Below are 16,114 nucleotides of genomic sequence, written 5' to 3' on the forward strand. Positions count from 1 at the left end.
CCCCTGCTGTTCCCCCTCTGCCGCAGCCTGAGCTCACTGCGCCGTCGGCACAACGCTCTGGGTGGCGGCTGTGAGCTGTTGCCGGGCAGCAAGCTGCAGAGCCCGAGCCTGACCTGGGGCTCTGTGCTGCACAGTGGCATGGTTGGCTTCAGCCAGGCGGTGCGGCTGTAGCACTGCCAACCACCGGTGCTCCAGGCAGCAGGGTAAGAGGGCAGGAAGCGAGGGGGTTGGTTAGAGGGCAGGGGAGTTTGGGATGGTGGTCAGGGGTGTGGATAGGGGTCGGGCGGTCAGAGAGCAGGGAACAGGAGGGTTGAATGGGGGCAGGAGAGTCAGGAACGAGAGGAAGGATTGGATGTAGATGGTGGGGGGGCAGTCAGGGGCAGGGGTTCTGGGGGCTGTCAGGGAACAGGGGGGGTTGGATGGGGCAGGAGTCCCGGGGGGGGCTGTTAGGGGCGAGAAGCAGAAGGGGTCGGATAGGGGCCAGGACCGGGCCACGCCTAGCTGTTTGAGGAGGCACAGCCTCCGCTAACCAGCCCTCCATACAATTTCGGAAACCCGATGCAGCCCTCACGCCAAAAAGTTTGCCCACCCCTGATCTAGTCCAGTATCCAGTCTTCCAACGGTGGCCAATGCCAGGTGCTTTAGAGGGAATAAACAGAAAAGGGCAATTAAGTGATTCATCCCTTAACATCCAATCCCAACTTCTGGCAGTTAGGGGCTTAGGGGCACCAGGCGCATGGGGTTGCATCCCTGACCATCTTGGCTTTCCCAGACCTGAAGAAGAGCTCCGTGTGGCTTGAAAGCTTGTCTGTCCAACAGAAGCTGGTCCCGTAAAAGAGATTAAGAGAGAGACAAGGCTGGTGAGGTAAATATCTTGAGTAATTTCGTATCACCTGCAAACTTTGCCACCTCACTGTTTACTCCTTGTTCTAGGTCATTTATGAATATGTTGAACAGCACAGATCCTTTCAGGAGCCCACTATTTACCTCTCCCCTTTCTGAAAGCTGACCATTCATTCCTATCCTTTGTTTTCTATCCTAACCAGTTACTGAACCATGAACCTTCCCTCTTATCTCATGATTTGCTTAAGAGCCCCCGGTTGAAGGACCATGCAAAGTCCAAGTACACTATATCCATTGGACCACCCTTGTCAACATTTGTTGACATCCTCAAAGAATTCTAATTCCTTTACAAAAGCCCTGTTGATGCTTCCCCAACATATCTGTGTGTCTGATATTTCTGTTCCTTACTATAGTTTCAACCAATTTGCCAGGTACTGAAGAAAAGCTTACTAGCCTGTAATTGCCAGGATCACTTCTGGAGCCCTTTTTTTTTTTTTTTTTTTTAAATCGACCTCACATTAGCTGCTATCTGCCAGTCATAGACTATCAGGGTTGGAAGGGACCTCAGGAGGTCATCTAGTCCAACCCCCTGCTCAAAGCAGGACCAATTCCCAACTAAATCAATGGCTGATTTAAGCAATAGGTTATATACCATAGTCAGTAGTCCTAAATTTCATTTTTGAGTTCCTTCAGAACTCTTGGATGGATACCATCTGGTCCCAATGATTTATTATTAAATTTATCAATTTGTTCCAAAACCTCCTCTAATGATGTCTCAATCTGGGACAGTTCCTCAGATTTGGCATCTTCAAAAATAATGGCTTAGGTGTGGGAATCTTCCTCATCCTCTGCAGTAAAGACCAATGTAAAGAATTCATTTAGCTTTTCTGCAACCGCCTTGTCTTCTTTGAGTGCACTTGAGCACCAAAATGGTCCAGATGCCTCTCTGATAGTTTGACAGGTCTCCTGCTTCTGATGTACAGTACAGATCTGTTTACGCACGAATCCGCTTAACGCACAGTAGCGCCATGCCTCCCAGGGCTACCTATTTAACACGCGAGACTCGTTAACATGCGGCACAGGAACTTGCTATGTAGCGCTACAGATTTGCTCACTAACTCACTGACATAGAAGTCGACAGGAAGTGCAGAGCAGAAACGTGTTGTACATCTTTACTGCCGACGGGGGAGAATGGGGGGGGGGAGGGGGAAGGGGCAGCAATGTTAAAGCACTGCTGCGGCAAAGGACCCTGCAGCGGTTTAAGGTCCCTGCTCCTTTTGCCCCACCTCTGCTGCCGACGGGTGGGGGGATGGGGGCAAAGGGAGCAGCTGCCTCAGGGCCAGTGATTTAAAAGGGCCCAGGGCTCCAGATGCCACTACCGCAGCAGCGGTGTCCGGAGCACTGGGCCCTTTAAATCGCCACAAGAACCCCGGGCAGCAAGGACCAGGCAGCCTGGAAGGGCTGGCTGGGGGATGCTGACCCCTAGCCCCGCCCCTTCCGCCCGCAGCCCCGCCCCTTCAGGGGCCAGAGCCACCCCCCGTCCCATACCAGTAAGTGTCCTGAGTTACTTTCCCTCCTGTATAGTAATAATAATGTTTTTATTAGATTACACATTTGAATTTATATTCTTGCAAAGTGCCATTAACAGATAGGCCTGCAGTATTTGGGACGCTGTGAATACGTATGTAATCCTAGATAATTATATATAAAGATATTTCAGCATGACCCTCTTAACCGTGGTCCGTTAACACGCGGTCGTGACGGCTTGACTCCCGACATCCGTGTGTAAACGGGTCTGTACTGTATTTAAAAAAAATGCTGTTAGTTTGTGTTTTTTGCTAGTTGCTCTTTGAAATCTTTTTTGGCCAGCTTAATTATACTTTTACACTAATGTGTTTGAACACATAAAAAGATACACTGACTAATAAATAGCCTTTAAACACAACATATTTTCCTAGTCTAGACCTGAGTCCTAGATATTATGCCAGGTGAGACAGGCAGAGGGCTTAAACCGTCATTCTCTCTAGAACAGGGGTAGGCAACCTATGGCAAGCATGCCGAAAGCGGCACGCCAGCTGATTCAGTGGCACTCACGCTGCCTGGGTCCTGGCCACTGGTCTGGGGGGCTTTGCATTTTAATTAAATTTTAAATGAAACTTCTTAAACATTTTAAAAAACCTTATTTACTTTACATACAACAATAGTTTAGTTATATATTATAGACTTATAGAAAGAGACCTTCTAAAAACGTTAATGTATTACTGGCACGTGAAACCTTAAATTAGAGTGAATAAATGAAGACTCGGCACAGCACTTCTGAAAGGTTGCCAACCCCTGCTCTAGAACTTTCATGTAGGAACACAAACTAAAAACAGAACAGTATTTAGCTAGTTGAGGAAGGCAGGGAAGAAGAGGCAAGAAAATTAAAAAGAATGATCCAATGAAGAAGTGGTTGAAGTGGATGACAGGAAGTCTTTCGTGTGGAGTCTCTCTTACACTAAAAGTAAATAAATAAAATGAAAAATAAAAAGGGGAAGGTAAAAATTAAATTCTTCAGAGAGACTTATTCAGAAGTGGGTGTTAAAGAACAGATTGATTAGATAAAACAAAACATAAATGCCATCTTGATTTTCACTGCAGCACATCAAATCTATAAGTGCCGGTCTACATTTAGAGCTAGAGCAGGGGAAGGCAAACTACGGCCCGCAGGCAGAATTTGGCCTGTGGGATTGCCAGCCCCATGGCGCAGCAGGACTAAGGCAGGCTCCCTGCCTGCCCTGGCCCCGTGCCGCTCCTGGAAGCGGCCTGCACCACGTCCTTGCAGCCGCACGGGCTGGGGGGGGAGAGAGACACAGAGGGCTCTATGCGCTGCCCTCACCTGCAAGTACCCCCCTCTGCAGCTTCCATTGGCTGGGAATGGGGAACCACAGCCAATGGGAGCTTCGGGGGTGCTACCCACAGGTGAGGGCAGCACACAATGGAGTGGCCTGCCCCACCCCACCCCCAGGAGCCACTGGGAGACATGCTGGCCATTTCCAGGAGTGGTGCGGAGCCAGGGAGCCTGCCTGAGCCCCGCTGCCATCCCAGAGCCGCTTGAAGTAAGCGGTGCCAGGCCGGAGCCTGCACCCCAAATCCCTCCTGCACCCAACCCCCTGCTGCACCCCAACCCCCTGCCCTAAGCCCCTTCCCGCACTCCGCATCCCTTTCTGCACCCCAGTCCCCTGCCCTAGCCCCCTAACCTCCTGCCTTGAGCCCCTGCCACACCCTTCCTACACCCCAACCCCCTGCCCTGAGCCCCTTGCTGCACCACGCACCCCAACACTCTGCCCTGAGCCTCTTCCTGTACTCTGAACCCCCTCCTGCACCCCAACCCCCCCCCTTGCTCCCCTTGCCGTGAGCCCCTTCCTGCACACCACACCCCACACTCTCTCCCCCACACCCCAACCCCCTCCCCTCCCGCCCTACATTCATAGACCTGCATACAATTTCCCCACGCAGATGTGGTCCTTGGGCCAAAAAGTTTGCCCACCCCTGAGCTAGAGTGATAAATCACAATAACTTTTCGCCATACTATTTTGAGGTTACTCATGAAAAGATAATCTAGATATTAAGCACAGTTGTCCTACATGGGTATACAGGTTCATCGTGCAAGTGACAGAGGGATATGACAGTTGATTCTCAACCTCTGATGACTCAATTGATATATTGATTCATCACTTCACGCCTTTTAGGGCAAACTGGTGGTCTGGCCTGTTCTAGTCTACATAGGTTTTTATACCATGCTCATCCCCATAGTATCTGAGTGCCTTCCAGTAGTACATTAAGCAACATGACTATGTATGTCAAATGTTTATGCTCTCATCTTCTCTTCAGAGGAAGAAGCAGATGCACTGGAGTGTCTTATATTAAAAGCACACCCTCGCAAAACAAGTGTACTTGCTGGTATGTGTTTATGTAAGAGAAGGGAAGTTCAAAGAAAAGTGCTTTGTATTTGGAATCCAGACTGGCAAGGTTTGTAATGGACTGTACTTAACACTTCAGACACATGACCAGCAAATCTAGTAAATTCAATATAATTGAAACAAACCTGATTAGTAACAGTAGTCTTGTAAATGCCCATAGCAGCTGCATTTTAATGCATTTTATAAAAGCCGCATACAGCCCTGAATTGGGACCTTGATACTTGAAACTGCTACATGCTATACTTATGATCAGAGAGGCACTCAGGTGGCTCCCCATCAATCTGAGAGAAGTGCTGGTGGTAGAGCATTCCCTGTGAGGGGCCTTCAGCTCTGAAATGGGCTTGCCTGTGATCGGAGAAGTTCAAGTATACTGGTCTTCAGAGCATGCTCTAAGACAGCTATTTATGCAAGCTACAGAGGAAGTAGAACAGAGAAATCAGACCTCCCAGGAAGAGGGGACTTTGATGTTCTGCATGCAATCTAGTTTTGTTTTCATAATTTATGGTAGAATTCCCCCAAGGTGTCCCTTTTTAATTTGTCTAATGTAATTATTATTATTCCTGAAGTCCCTTATGGAGCACTACTAATTAAACAGCACTATCCGGAAAATTTAGGCAAGTGAGCAAGGCAACCAAAAAACTAATTTCTGCTGCTATACTGCAACATTTATAAGGAACCAAGATGGAACGCCAGTTCTGCGTATCCTGAAACAACACTTAATGTTAGTATTATAGTGAAGCGGGTGTATCAGTAGCTCTCACACTGCTTTATGAAGATGGGGAGTACAACTGTCTTTCAGTGATGAAGAAGCAGAGACACGGATTTTAAATAGCTTGTCCCCAGTCATGCAGCAAGTCTGGCACAAGAAAATGTGGGTTGCCTGAGTCCCAGTTTCAATCAGTCATTATAGCCAGAATTTGATGCCAACAGCTTTTAAAATTTCATTTGGTTCATACTTTTGTTTGCCCTGGGCGATGAGACAGTAGAATTTATTCCACCTGAATTTTTCTATTTCACTATAGACACCCCAGAATCAAATTTATCTAGATCAATTCAAGTTTACCATTTTTAAAGTGTTATGCAGATTTTGCAAATTTGTAAAACAATGCAATAAGAATACCCAGGACTAGTTTTAGTGAATTACTTATCCTTCAATTTTCAAGTATTGCAAGTACAGCCTGTAAAGAAATGCAGCATTTATTCTACATTATGGCATCAATTACTAAAGTTACCTCAATCCGGGAAGCTGATCGTGAAATGGAGGGAAACTTTAAATTGCAAGTTAAAACATTTTTAGTCTCACCTAACCCTCCAGGTCCAGCCAGCAGAAACTCCTGTCTGCCTATCCTTTTCACAATTGGCCGTTTCTCATCACTGCAATAAGGGAACAGATCCTGGGAGATGCCAGTATTATAATTCAATATGATATATTGTGTAGTGAGAGCAAGGCACAAGTAATGACCATCTACAGCCACGGCACAGGGTTGCTCCGGAGTCGACACTTCCTTTACTATCTGGACTCTATCCTCATATACCATGAACATCTGGATGGTCCGCCGTTTCACTGAGATAATGCAAACTTCTACACAAAAAGGGTCCCCACTCATAGGGTTTTCATTTAATGTGAATGTCACAGCTCCCTTGATTCTAGCTCCAGTGGGGATAGGTTCCAGGTTCATCATGTTAACTAATGTTATTGTGTTGTCACAAAGCACCAGTAGCCTGTTGAGTGCTGAAGCTGCTTTCAGCTCACTGACTGCTTTCTTGAAGCCCAAGTATTTATGCAGTTGTTTGGTGGCAGCAAAAGTTATTTTTCCAGCTGATGATATCTTCTCTTCCAGTAGGAAGTGATAGACAAAGCATTCATTGGTTCCAATATAGAGGTTTTTCCCACAACACTCAATGCATTCAACATTGATTCGAGCTTTGTCTCCCATTAGCATCTCCCGCTCAACAGCAGGAACGAGCTTGAAGGCCTTCAAACTCATTGTGTCTTCTGGATGATCTGCTTTGGAAGGGAGAAAGAAACAGCATTTTATTCACATACACACAAAAGTAAGGCCAAAGATCATCGCACAAAAATTTTATCTAATCAACACAGAACATCAGATTGACTCAAGTATATATTTCTGAGAGCGCTTACACGTAGCAACCGTTAGTTTGAGTACAATACAGCCGGCTAAGTTAGCACAGTTGTGAATATGAAAGACACAAAACAAACCGCAGTATTTCATTGTAAACAAATGCAAACCACTAACACCAAATTCCAAAGCAATTTGTTAGAAACCAGACAAAATTGTCAAGAGCATCCAACTCAATAGGGCCCTGACAATGACTGAGGCTCCTAGGTGCTATTACAATACAAATAATAAGAGCATCTAAGTCCCATTGACTTTCAAAGGCCTTAGTCGATTCTGAAATCATTATCCTCTGTCTTTAACGTGTAAAAGGTTTGGCTACCATCAATAAACTTCTAGTGAAGGACAGCATTTAGGTTGATAAGTTAACGTCTCTCACACAGCACTTATGCCCTCTTTGATCAAATTTAAGTTAATGACAATCTAGAATGCCTTTATAAAATAAGCCATTCAGAAATCTTCCGCTTCTAATTATCAGCATATTCCACCCTCAATATGCACATGACATCTTTTACTGTTAAAAGGCAGTGCACAAAGAGAGTATACAACATATAACCCTCAAGCAATCTAGATTGTGGTGTGTATATTCAAAACAGACTCCTGATTCAAAAGAAGTCACCTTACAAAGGAAGAAATGAAAACCTTTAGGGGACTGAATAAATTGAAGAAGTATGTGTAAAGGGCGCAGAGAAAATGGAAGCATTTTGGTTAATTCAAAGCATAGCTTATTTGAGAATATAGCTGGTTGCTTTGAGTGCATAAACAAACAGGCTTCTTCCAATTGCTAGATTGTCACTTTCTAGTTTTATCCTTCAACCAATGGAATTCTCAAGTGGTCATTAGTGTAATACAACAGCAAGCAAGCAACTTATTCTGTGTCTACATGTAAAGACACTAGCATATTTTGGGCACTGTAGAAGTAACTTTTCATAGCATGCTAAAAATTGAAAAAATCCAGACAAGAACTTGGGGGCACAAAATGCTGCCAAGACAATGATTGCTTTATCTGAATTTAAAGAAAGGTGATTTGCAAGATAAAAAGTCTAGATCTAGTTTATTCGGCCACAAAGAATCCATTTCAAAGCAAAAGAAAAGAAAAGACTAAATAATTTAAATGTTGGTGCTGCAAAACAGCAGTTCACAATAACCAAAACTGCAATTTACATATTCCAATATATTGAAACAATTTGGTACTTTGAGTCTACATCACATCTTTCAAAACTCATTTTGAGAAGGCCGAATTATATTTTTAATTGTAGCCTGAGGGGTGAAGTTAAAGCTAGAGTACTACACTACACAGAATCCATAGCAAATCTCCCAGATAATGGGAGCTTTGCACAAAAATAAAGAGCCATATGGTACCCTCACACAGTAATTAAGTTTTAACTGGAAATTGTCAGTTTCATTCTATGAGGAAAAATTAAGAACACTACTATTTCTGCACTCTATTTGATTATCTGCATTTGCAATTACTAGATTTACCCACATAACTGCACACCCAATTTATTTGAAAATGCGGCCCACAATGTGTTCTCATGAGGTTTAAAAGTCAACACCTCAAAAATTAGTGTGTACTGTTCCCTGTTCTCACAACTATTTGTCACTCTACTACACTGATTCACTTCAAAAGGTTCTCTTTCCATCCACATTTCCCCTGTATGAAAGATATATCCTGAAGAATGTGAATCTCATGGATCGGGCCTTGTGTAAATCAGTTTTTATTTTAAGTTTTTAGAAAATTCATTATAGTGTAAATGGCAAAGTACTGAATTCACAAAGTTTGCATGGAATTAATTTTACAACTAAATGTGGTCAGTTTCAAAGACTGAATGATATTTTCACACAGCACTAAGTAATTTTTTGTACTGAAGACTTCATTGTAGACATTTTCCTTTTTATAAAAAAAATGGAAAGATCATGATTTGGGGGCATTTTCATGATTTCCATGAAATCATGATTTACACAAGATCCTACATATGGATAACTACTACAAGGGGATGGATCCAACTCAGAGTGTGGTTGTTTGACACCTGATCTACACTGGTATCAATTATAGTTTCATTGTATCCAAATTAAATTTGGAACACTAAAGTTAATTTCTCATTTAACATACTAAATGTTAGGCATGTCATCGATGAAATCGAAGCATTGACTAGCTTTTCCTACTCAAAGAGGCCCTTGTCCTTAAGAAGTGTGAACCACCCGAAAGCAGCTCTCTCACATCCCTCCCTGACAGAGTTGGTGAGGAAGTAGAGTGGGTGACAAATTTAGGCCTGATCTACACTAGCGGGGGAATCGATCTAAGTTACGCAACATAGTAACGTTATTCACATAGCTGAAGTCAATGTACTTAGATCTACTTACCGCGGTGTCTTCACTGCAGTAAGTCGATGGCTGACGCTCTCCTGTCGACTCCACCTGTGCCTCTCGCCCTGGTGGAATACTGGAGTCGACGGGAGCGCACTTGGCGGTCGATTTATCACGTCTACACTAGACGTGATAAATTGACCCCCACTGGATCGACCGCTGCCCGTCGATCCAGCAGGTAATGGAGACAAGCCATAAACTACATGAGAGTTGAGCAATTTCCCTCTAATGTGTCCCTAAAACCTGAGAATTCTGACTGGTCTTTAGTCAGTGTACAGACTGATGCTACTCTGAACATCATTTGAATATATTTTAGAGTTAGGGATGTGTGGGGGAAATCACAAGTAATGATTATTAGTCCACAAGTAAACAAAACAAAAAAGTCAAATAAAAATGAATGTGTCCTAAACATCTGCCTGCACAAGTACAAGACCAATACCTCCAAAACACCACTATTCATCATTCAGTGAATAAATATCAAAGCATTAAATATGAAAGTTGCCATAAATATTCCCAAAACAGTCTACTTTCGAACCACTAGATCACAGAAAAATGTAAGCCTTCTCAGAAAGGCACCACCAGAAACTATTTTGGGCCAATGTTTTCAAACCTTGGTCATTAAAGTTAAACTCCAAAATCCATTTTTAATCATCTGCATAGAAGTGGCCTGATTAAGAGGAGATAAACAGCCGCAACTTCAATTTAAGATAGTGAGTTGCAAGTGCTAAGGACCTTTGAAAAATCAGATGTTTTAAAATAGCTTTAGGGGCATAATTAAAGGTACTCAGGTTTTAAAATCTGGCCCTAGGGCTCTGTCTGCCCCCATGGCCGACTCAGGCAGGGGGACGGGGGACTGCAGGGCTAAAACTTGCTGTGGAGACCTTAGCGCTCAGGCTGTAGGTGTCGGAAACCCTCCCCACTAGCAATTTACAGCTCCACAGCCCAAACCCTGCAAACCCAAGCCAGCTGACCAAGGCCAGTCACAGGTGTTTACTTGCTTTGCAGATGTACCCTGAGACCTAGACCCATATAAGTCGCATTTAAAAAAAATAAACTGATTCAAAACTCAGTGGGCTTGTCAGCTAACAGTCACACACAGAATGATGTTAAGTAGAAGCTGTTTTTGACTATGCTGTTTGCTGCTCTGCCTTCATAATCAGTACCTTCTATATCATTTTAAATTGATCAAAATAAATGTGTACCTGAATGAAAGAGTTTGATAGAGCTTATGCTCTAATAAATTTGTTAGTCTCTAAGGTGCCACAAGTACTCCTGTTCTTTTTGAATGAAAGAGGAGAGCCTGTTCCAAAATAGCAACTATATTGGTTAAGAATCTCACCATGAGATAAACCTAGCCAAATTTTCCTCTATAAAGGCTGAATGTATACAGTAAAAGAGTTGCACCCAGGTTGGCTGCCAAAACAAAAATCTGAAGAATAGCCTGTAGTCTAGAGTGAAAAGCCAGCCCCTTGAGACTTTAGACTGGCCTTCTGACCTGATTTCAGGGTAGCAGCCGTGTTAGTCTGTATCCGCAAAAAGAAGAACAGGAGTACTTGTGGCACCTTAGAGACTAACAAATTTATTAGAGCATAAGCTTTCGTGGACTACAGCCCGCTTCTGACCTGAAGCGGTCAACAGTCACTCAAAGTTCCTGTAGACCAGGGTAAAAATGCTGATTGCCAGTGGAAGAGCTATACAATTCTGGTCAGAATGAAGGGAATAAAAAACTGATATACAAGTAACCAAAAGAGAACTACAATCTTCCTGTAGCCGGGGAGAGGAGATAGCTCAGTGGTTTGAGCATTGAGCTACTAAACCCACAGTTGTGAGTTCAAAAATCTGTCTGGGGATTAGTTCTGCTTTGAGCAGGGGGTTGGACTAGATGACCTCCTGAGGTCCCTTCCAACCCTGATATTCTATGATTCTCTGCTACAACCAAATCATGCAAGTCCAGAGGAAGATGCTCTCTGACAATATAGATCTAGTGCCTAGAGAAAATAAGTGACTGAGCTATACAGGAGTAAGGTTGTAGAGAAAGTTTTTTCAGCTTAAGTACAATCTGTATGCTATATCATTTAAATGTATATCTGATTAAATGTTTTGCAGCATGTTGTGTCATAAGCACATAGCACTGGAATATGTACCCTGGAACATGCTGTTCCTTGTAAGTGCCAGATTACATCTCTCACACAGAAATACCAAGGGAAGTTGTTCAATATTGAACATCAATAGCACGCTCCCTAAATAAGATACATGGTAGCATCCACTGTAATTAGTATTGTTTCCATTACCTGAACATTCAACATACATAAAAAATACAATATTCTGACTTTTAAACATCAATTAAGAACATTCTGAAGATATCATTGGATATCCTCTTAAGGCTTTGCCACATTGATTAGTCAGTACAATATAATATGCAGTGTAGTTGTAGCGCTGTCTGTCCTAAGATTTTATGCACACAAGGCAGGTGTGGTGATAAAACAAACACCCTATTCCTCCTGAGTGAACGCTTTTCACAAAATGATCACTCTATAACTGACCTAGCAGTCCTTATTCTCAAAGGAAGCCTGCATAACCCTTTCAAAAGATGAGTCTGAGAGCTTAAATTCATAATTCTGCTAGACACTAAAAATCATGGATTGAATTGACACAGGATTTATAGCTTATTACAAGAATCTACAACCCGCTAACTCCCCTTTTTGTCCTATGACTGCAGAGCTGTTAAGGGGTCACACGGCCTTGAATGGTCCCTTACAATAGGGCAGTGGTTCTCAAACTTTAGTACTGGTGACCCCTTTCACATAGCAAGCCTCTGAGTACAACCCCCCTTAAATATATACAAAATTATATGGAGATAGGTTTATCTCATAGAACTGGAAGGGACCTTGAAAGGTCATTGAGTCCAGTCCCCTGCCTTCACAGCAGGACCAAGTACTGTCCCTGATAGACTGTTGCCCCAGATCCCTAAATGGCCCCCTCAAGGATTGAACTCAACACCATGGGTTTAGCAGGCCAATGCTCAAACCACTGAGCTACCCCGGGGTTTTTAATTTCTAACAGCATTATAAATGCTGGAGGCAAAACAAGGTTTGGAGTGGAGGCTGACAGCTCGTAACCCCCCCCCCCAATAACCTTGCGACCCCCTGAGGGGTCCCTACCCCCAGTGTGAGAACCCCTGCAATAGGGGCTAATACTTAGGCTCCACAGCTCTGATGCTGGGAGCACCTGTCCCAGGCCCAGAGAAGATGCCCTGTGCCTCAAAAGCTTGTCTCTCTCTCTCTCTCACCAGCAGATGTTGGCCTACAGTAGGGATCACTGCAGCCACCTCCGGTCGTTACCACGGAGCGCCCACCCCACGCGGCCTGGGCTGACGCGCAGACCCGCCCAGCACCGGGCAGAGCAGCTCCCCGCGCCGCTCGGGCACGAGTCACACCCACCGGCTCGGGCACTAGCTCACGAACGGCTCCGGCCAGACAAAATGGCTCCAGTAAGTTTCCCCGCAGCGCCGTGGGCGCGGCCCACGCCCGGATCCCCTTCCCCGCTCGGGCCAGCGCTGCCCCCGCACACGGGGCCGGGGCCGGGCGGGCCCCGCGCTCGGGCCGGGCGGCGGCGGCGGGTGGCGGCTCAGCTCCGCCCCGAGGCGTTGAACGCGGCCCCGGCGGGGGGGAGGGACCGGCGCTTACCCGGGCTGTCGGGGCCGGGACCCCTGGCTCCGGTCTGGGGCGGCTTCGCTACCGGCGCCGCGCTGCTGCCAGCCCCGCTGGTGCCGGCGGGTCTCCGCCTGCGGCCCGCCCCGGCTCCCAGCCTCCTCCGGGGGCGGCTCCCCCGGTCCTTCCGGTCACATGGGAGGCGCCGGCACGGAGCCCGGTGATGGACAGGGGAAGGGCGGGGCCTGAGGCCGCGGGGGCGGGGGAGAAAAATGCGCCGCCCCATTGACTTCCATGGGAGCGTGGCTTGAATAAGGGCAACCCCGCCCCAGCCAACCTACTCTACCCCCCACCCCCTGTACTTACATCCCAACACCATCTACTCCCCCTGCGTCCCACAGCCTCACTGCTCCACCCCACACTAACTCTCCCTGCCACCCCCACCCAGCTCCCCCTGCAGGCCCTCCCCTGCCCACGCACTCACCTGTCCCTTGCAAGTCACACCTCCCATGCCCTACGCACAGCTGCTCGCTTCCCCGTGCACTTCTTGCCAACCAACAACCCTCACACACGATTCCCTCCATGTATGCCCTCATGTGGACATTCATTTCTTCCGTACCGCACCTAGGGTTACCAGGCATTCAGTTTTCAACCGGAACCCCCAGTCGAAAAGGGACCTTGGTGGCTCCAGTCGGCGCAGCAGGGGCCCGAGGCTAAGGCAGGCTCCCTGCTTATCCTGGCTCTATGTGGCTCCTGGAAGTAGCTGCCAGGTCCTTGCGGCCCTATAGCACATGGGTGACCAGGAAGGTGCCATGTGCTGCTCCCGCCCCAAGGGCTGGCTCCACAGCTCCCATTAGCCAGGAACCACAACCAATGGAAGTTGCAGGGATGCCACCTGTGGTTGCAAGGGCAGCGCATGGAGCCTACCTAGCCACCCATCTGCCAAAGGGCCGCAGGGACCTGGCAGCCACTTCCTGGGAGTCACAGTAAGTGCTGCCGGGACCCTGCACCCCCTCCCATACCCCAACCCAGCTCAGAGTTCCCTCCCGCACCCAAACTCCCTCTCAGAGCCCGCACCCCACACACTCCAATGCTCTGCCCCGGGCCTGAGGCCCCCCCCCCCCTCATCCCAAACCCCTCATCCCCGGCCCCACCCCAGAGCCCACACGCCCAGCTGGAGCCTTCACCCCCCCCCCCCCCCGCATCCCAACCCCCGCCACAGGCCAGAGCCCCCTCCTGCACCCTGAACCCCTCATTTCTGGTCCCACCCAGAGCCCGCTTCCCCCGCCCAAAACCCTTACCCCACACACACACAAACCCCCTACCCCAGCCTGGAGCCCTCTCCCACATCCCAAATCCCTCATCCCTGGCCCCACCCCAGAGCCTGCACCCCCAACCGGAGCCTTCACCCCCCTCCCGCACCCCAACCTCCTGTCCCAGCCCAGTGAAATTGAGTGAGGGTGCGGGAGAGCGAGCGACAGAGGGAGGGGGAATGGAGCGAGAATACCAAAACAGCCCACCGCTGTAGCATTTAATTTCAGAAAGGGGGAACTGCACAAAAATTAGGAAGTTAGTTAAACAGAAATTAAAGGGTACAGTGTCAAAAGTTAAATCCCTGCAATCTGCATGGAAACTTTTTAAAGACTCTATAAGAGATGCTCAATTTAAGTGTATACACCAAATTAAAAAACATGAGGACCAAAAAAGTGCCACCATGGCTAACCAACAAAGTAAAAAAAAGCAGTTAGAGGCAAAAAGGCATCCTTTAAAAGTTAAATCCTATTGAGGAAAATAAAAAGGAGCATAAATTCTGGCAAGTGAAGTGTAAAAGGATAATTAAGAAGGCCAAAAAAGAATTAGAAGAACAGATAGCCAAAGACCAAAAAAGTAACAGTAAAAAAAAGTGTAAGTATATCAGAAGCAGGAAGCCTGCTAAACAACCAATGGAGCCACTGGACAACCCAGATGCTAAAGGAGCACTCATGGATGATAAGGCCATTGAAGAGAAACTATATGGAATTCTTTGCATTGGTCCTCATGGCTGAGTATGTGAGGGAGATTCCCAAACCTGAGCCACTCTTTGGGTGACAAATCTGAGGAACTGTCTCAGATTGAGGTGTCATTAGAGGAGATTTGGGAACAAATTAATAAACTAAACAGTAATAAGTCACCAAAACCAGATGGGATTCACCCAAGAGTTCGGAAAGAACTTGCAGAGCTACTAACTGTGGTATGTAACCTATCATTTAAATCAGCTTCTGTACCAGATGACTAGAGAATAGCTAATGTGACAATGATTTTTTTTAAAAGGCTCCAGAGGCGATCCCGGCAATTACAGGCCAGTAAGTCTAACTTCAGTACTGGGCAAATTGGTTGAAACTATAGTAAAGAACAGAATTATCAGACACATAGATGAACATGATTTCTTGGGAAAGAATCAACATGGTTTTTGTAAAGGGAAATCATGCCTCACCAATCTACTAGAATTCTCTGAGGGGGGTCAACAAGCATGTGGATCTGGGTGATCCAGGGGCTAGAGTTTACTTAGATTTTCAGAAAGCCTTTGACAAGATCCCTCACCAAAGGCTCTTAAGCAAAGTAAACTGTCATGGGAAGTGGTAAGGTCCTCTCATGGATCAGTAACTGGTTAAAAGACAGGAAACAAAGGGTAGGAGGAATAAATGGCCAGTTTTCAGAATGGAGAGAGGTAAATAGTGGTGTCCCCCATAGGTCTGAACTGGGACCAGTACTGTTCAACATATTCATAAATGGACTGGAAAAAGGAGTAAACAGTTAGGTGGCAACATTTGTAGATGATACAATACTACCCAAGATACTTAAGTCCAAAGCAGACTGCAAAGAGTTACAATGGGATCTTACAAAACTGGGTGAATGGGCAACAAAATGGCAGATGAAATACAATGTTGATAAATGCAACATAATGCACATTGGAAAACATAATCCCAACTATACATATAAAATCTAAATTAGCTGTCACCACTCAAGAAATAGATATTGGAGTCATTGTGGATAGTTCTCTGAAAATATCCACTCAATGTGCAGCAGCAGTCAAAAAAACAAACAGAATGTTGGGAAGCATTAGGGAAGGGATAGATAATAAAACAGAAAATATCATATTGCTTCCGTATAAATC

General features: G+C 46.0%; 1 protein-coding gene across 4 annotated transcripts in view; it reads right to left on the minus strand.

The window, feature by feature from the left end:
• The window catches only part of TGFBRAP1 (transforming growth factor beta receptor associated protein 1), a 64,582-nt gene extending 51,472 nt beyond the window's left edge, over nt 1-13,110 (minus strand). Inside the window, exons 1-2 of one of the 4 annotated variants that reach the window (XM_054010398.1) lie at nt 12,997-13,110; nt 6,109-6,813 (exon numbers count right to left, since the gene is read on the minus strand). In XM_054010398.1, coding sequence (XP_053866373.1) covers nt 6,109-6,793 — 685 coding nt within the window. In that variant the 5' untranslated portion in view covers nt 6,794-6,813; nt 12,997-13,110. Of the gene's footprint in view, nt 1-6,108; nt 6,814-12,750; nt 12,841-12,996 lie in introns of those variants that run through there. The other 3 variants (XM_054010373.1, XM_054010381.1, XM_054010389.1) reach the window with 3 other exon arrangements.
• Nucleotides 13,111-16,114: the final 3,004 nt, after the last annotated feature.

Source organism: Malaclemys terrapin, chromosome 1 (genome assembly GCF_027887155.1).
Source record: "Malaclemys terrapin pileata isolate rMalTer1 chromosome 1, rMalTer1.hap1, whole genome shotgun sequence".
Lineage (NCBI taxonomy): Eukaryota > Metazoa > Chordata > Testudines > Emydidae > Malaclemys > Malaclemys terrapin.